Source organism: Gekko japonicus, unplaced genomic scaffold (assembly GCF_001447785.1).
Source record: "Gekko japonicus isolate JY-2015 unplaced genomic scaffold, Gekko_japonicus_V1.1 scaffold1094, whole genome shotgun sequence".
In the NCBI taxonomy this organism is placed as follows: Eukaryota; Metazoa; Chordata; class Lepidosauria; order Squamata; family Gekkonidae; genus Gekko; species Gekko japonicus.
The window spans coordinates 75,404-80,634 of record NW_015160871.1 but is presented as its reverse complement, the minus strand read 5'-3'; the positions used below and the strand labels follow the sequence as shown (position 1 = coordinate 80,634).

The window sequence follows — 5,231 nt, the reverse complement described above, 5'->3', positions numbered from 1 at the left end:
GCAAGGAACAGAATGGGTAATGAAAGGGCAGAATGAAATTCAATATAATTATGGATGGTTGAAATATATGCAGATTTATGATGTTTTTAAAATGGATAAGAAAAACTATGGTTTTAGAGAAGATAGAAATGAAGTAGAAACTGTTTGGGAAAGTGGGGGGAGGAAAATGGTTTCTAATATGTACAAAATACTGTTGAAATGGTTTACGGAGGATGAATCTGTAAAAGAGCAAATGATAAAATGGGCAGTTAATATGAATAAGGAAGTAACCATAGAAACATGGGAATATTTGTGGAAAAATTCTATGAAACTATCGGTATGTACCAATATAAAAGAAAACTGTTACAAAATGATGTATAGATGGTACATGACACCCAAGAAAATAGCAAATATGAATCAGAATATGTCTAGCAAATGTTGGAAATGTAAAAAACATGAGGGCTCATTTTATCACATGTGGTGGACATGCGATAAAGCTATGGACTTTTGGACAAAAGTCCACAGTGAAATGCAAAAGATTCTAAAATGTTCTTTTAAGAAGGCACCTGAAATTCTGCTCTTAGGTTTAAAAATGGAAGAACTAAATATAACAAAGAGGACACTGTTCTGGTATTTGATAACAACAGCAAGAATGATATATGCTCAATATTGGAAACAAGAAAAAATACCAGACCTGGAAGAGTGGATACAAAAAGTTCTGTTCATGGCTGAGATGGATAAAATAGCTAGAAAATTGAACAACGAAGAAGACCAAGAATTCTTTGAAGAATGGAAGGACTTTAAAATATATCTAGAAAAGAACTGGGACGTGAAACAAAATTTACTATGTTTAGAACAATATTAAGTACTTGATGTTATCTTGAATTTAATGACTATATGGGGCATGAGGGAGACGAATTGCGGGAAGCCTTTTGGGGGGAGGAGGGAAAATGGAATATCTAGTCGATTGATAAAGATGGAAAATGCATGAATACTGGAAAATAAAAAATCTTTTTGACAAAAAAACAAAACGGTGAGCTGGCTCACACTCGCTCAACTTAGAGGGAACACTGGTGGCCTGCAATACCTTACAAATGTTTCAGATCTATAGTTGATACTAAATTTATTTTTCTTTCTTCATCCTCTTCCGCCAACCCCAGTGGACAAGTGGTTTTACTACGAGAAAAAGTGACGTGAAGCCAGATGTTGCCGTAGCTGCTGTCCTTTTACCAAGAAGCCACTTGTGCAGAACTAGATGAAGTGTTGGTATTAAAACTGATGTTCTAAATATGCACAGCGTATGAAACAACAGATGTTGCATACTTAACTCTGTGTGCTCAAAGTGTATCCAGGTCCTACAGAATCGGAGCAGTAGTTTTGTAAACTATCAGCTTGACAGTCTTTGGTTAAGTATCATGGCATTAATTGTGTACAAACACACCCATATCTGTTGCTTCCTGGATATGAGTAATCAGTGAAGATACCAGTAAAATATTGGGTACCAGTAAAATAATTTCTTTTGAAACTCATTTGGTGTTTTCTGTCTTCATTGTGATAAATCAACATCTCTGAACGTGGATCCCCAGGAAAATGAATCTGGACCTCCTCTTTTATACTCTTTCTTTTCTCTGTAATTAAAGTACTTGTGAAACTGGGAAAGGTCAGCAAAAGTGGTATGATCAGTAGAGCAGAACTGAGATGTGTTCATGCTAAATGTGCTATAGGATTTGCAGTGGTCCCCATCAAAAGGATGGGTCAGAGCCACACTTTGCTTCTGCACTGCAACCTCAGATGCTCCCAGTTAATTGGCTCAAGCTCATGTAGAGCTGACTGACAGAGCTCAGGAAAACAATTTCCATATAATCTTTAACAACTAGCTATATTTTCTTGATTCAACATAAGATATAAAAATAGGAACAGTTTCTCACTGTTTACTTCACATGGCTGTTAAGTATGTCTGAAGAAAAAGAACTGTATGAATTCTGAGGTGGCTGACATACACACACACCCCATCTAAAGAGAAAGCCTTTGGCCATTTCTTCCAGATATTTAACCGTGATAATTATTGAGGTTTCTAACATCTGCTTGATCACCACAATCCTTTGCGTGGAAATGCCCTGCCTGTTTGAGGTCTCCATAAAGTGAAAAAAAAAGACTGAAGATACGATCTCCCAAACTTACAGTAACAAACTGGAAAATTGCAGTTGAGTGGCAGGATCCCAACAGGCAGTTGTTCTTCCCTGCATCTGCATAGTAAAAGTCTTAGCTGCCTGATACTGTTTGCCTGGATGGCAACTCTGCCCAGTTTGACAGCCAAACTTCCAATTACACGGCACTGTCTGCAGGAAGTGGCAGACTCCTTCTTGACAAGGGTGTCATTCAGTGGACATGATTATACCTGTTCCAGCATCCACTGTCTCCACTATCCTTAATTTTCAGGTACAATTAAAAAGGTAGGATTCAAACTCAACCAACTCCTCATGCTGTACAATTCACTTTCTTGACAGATATTGTTCCACATTAAAAAGCATTTTTAGAGAATTTTGGGACTGCAGCATACTGATATGCAGTTTATGGTACATGCCTCTGTTATAGACGATACATGCTGACTATTTCCATAACTCTGAGGCTCAAGAGGCCTATTTTATATGATATATTGATTTAGGGATGTCTTGGTGTCCCTAACGAGGCAGAAATATGGGGGGGAAATAGAGGAAGCAGAGTCCATATAACAGAGCATTTATGTATACAACCTGCTTTTAGATTCTCATTACCTTTGAAGACCCTTGATTTTCATCATGTTATGCTAGAAACTACTGTTTTGGAATATGGTCTGATACATAATGTAGCCCAATAGTGGTGTTGGGAAATGTGCCCTTATTACAAAACACACTTTCATACAATAGATACAAAGTTCCATAAGGACATGGATCACACATGACTCACTCATTCGATATTGGTACTTCCATAACTGTTGTGAAACCTAAAGGTGTTTGTTCACCACTAGTGACTAAGCAAAGGAAAGCAGCATGGCATTGTAATTCGAATGTTGGGATTAGGATGATCCAGGTTCAAATCTGCATTTTGCCATCACTGAGTGACTTTCTCTCCCTTTATCAACCTCACAGCGTTGTGAGGATAAAATGAGAATCAGAATGATGTATACTGTCCAGAACTCTGTGGACAAGATAAATATGCACTAACAAGAGAGAACAGTGCTGCTTTTCTTTTTTAAACTGTCACAGCTGTAACATCATATAGGTTTTATTAGTGCAAATGGTCACTAGTATTCTTAAAAATGAACCAAATTAGACAAAACAATACAGTGAGATCCTGGCTCAGTTTAGTGAGAAATGCTACTGATTTCAAAGCAATATTTTCAGCACATGTCCAGAGTTGCCTGGACTCTTCTGTGGTTTGGTGTAGTGGTTAGGAGTGCGGACTCTAATCTGGAAGAACCAGGTTTGATTCCCCACTTCTCCACATGCAGCTGCTGGTGTGATGTTGGGTTAGTCATAAATTCTTACAGCGCTGTTCTCTCAAGGGCAGTTCTTGAGAGAGCTCTCTCAGCCCCACCTACCTCACAGGGTGTCTGTTGTGGGGAGAGGAAGGGAAAGGGATCGTAAACCACTCAGAGTCCTTCAGGTACTGAAGGGCGGGGTATAAAGCAATGCTCCCTTTAAGCTATGGAGTCCTGTGAGCAAAAATCCTACTTTGTGAGCTACTGGCATTAAAGTTGTGAGCAAGCGATTTGGCTGCTGCATAAAGTAGTATGCTCTGGAGCCATCTTTCCTGAGCTACGACAAAAATGTGTGAGCCGGAGGCTAAAAAACTGTGAGCTAGCTCACACTAACTCAGCTTAGGGGGAACACTGGTATAAAGCCAATCTCCTCTTAGTGGTCCTATAAGAGCAAGATGAAAACCCACTAAAAGAATAAAGTTTGAGTCCAGTGACACCTTTAAGACCAAAAAAGTTTTATTCAAGGTGTAAGCTTTTGTGGGCATGCATACTTCAGAAATGGAAATTACTAGTCCATGTATGTAAGTGGAGGATGAGCAGTAAATTAGCTTACAGCATAATGAAGATGCTTAACAGATTCAAGGACGAAAGTGGAATAACAAGCTTAGTTTATATGGTTACCATTTGTTTGGGTTTAATTAGGGGGGGGACACAGTGAAGGAAATGTCAAAACAAGATTGATGGGCAGATGTATCATTAATTGTAGAATGCTGAGAGTAATTAACTGAGTCCCTGCCATTACGCTCCATCCATCTCCTCTCAAGCATGGAAGCAACCTTACAGCATCCTCTTCTTTGAAGTGGAGTGATTGGCTGTGTAATCTGTCCGCAGACCAGATATATACATTCCCATCTACGATTCCAGATTACACTGCATTCTACTATTCATTATGTTACATTACAATCTACTATTCTAATCTATTATTCCAAATAAGAAATAAAATAAAGAGGACGTATAGCCCTTCTGGGGGACTGGTGAGAATACTGATGTGAAGTCTGAATGAGGTTAGCATATGTAGTGAGATAAGAAGCCAATATCCCTGCTAAGTCCTGGGGATTCCATTGTTCTGTGTGCTGTAATTATTTACAACAGCAATTTGCCTTTCTAGTCTGTTCCTGAAGTTCCTTTGCAATAAAGCAGCTACTTTGCGGTCACCCATTGAATGTCCTGGAAGAGTGAATCCACTAAGTAATGCTTTCCTCAGTTGAATAGTCTAGTGCTGGCTTCTGTGGATGAATGGAGCCCACTTTCATCAGACGGCATCTAGTCTCTGGGCTCGGATGCGGTTGCCAACTCTGGGTTGGGGCATTCCTAGAGACCCAAGAGTGGAGCCAGGGAAGGGGAGGGACCTCATCACCGTATAATGCCGCAGAGTTCACGCTGCAAAGCCGTCCTTTCCCCGCTTCTGCCACCCTCTTTCAGACTAACCGACCTCACAGCCTTGTGAGGGTAAAACGGGGGGGGGAGCCGCGGCCATCGCCCGGAGCGCCTTGGAAGAACGGCCGGATAAAAAGGAGCAGCCGCCTCACCGTCCTCTCTTCTTCTCCCTTTATACCTTCCTTTCAACCCACACGGGCCGCCCAGGGGGCGGGGTTGGGATGTCACCGCTGTCGTCACTGCAGCGTCCGCTGGACACGTAGCGCGCGGCCCGGCAGCCAACGTAGCGGCTTCTCCTCTTTCCCCACCCTCCCACCGGAAGTAGCGGCGGGAGGAGATCTACGTAGTTCCGGCG

General features: G+C 41.0%; 1 protein-coding gene across 1 annotated transcript in view; it reads left to right on the top strand.

Annotated features, from left to right (window-relative positions):
* The window catches only part of PPA1 (pyrophosphatase (inorganic) 1), a 32,807-nt gene extending 31,329 nt beyond the window's left edge, over positions 1-1,478 (top strand). The window contains exon 11 of the mRNA XM_015422338.1: positions 1,140-1,478. Coding sequence (XP_015277824.1) covers positions 1,140-1,171 — 32 coding nt within the window. The 3' untranslated portion in view covers positions 1,172-1,478. The remainder of the gene's footprint in view (positions 1-1,139) is intronic.
* Positions 1,479-5,231: the final 3,753 nt, after the last annotated feature.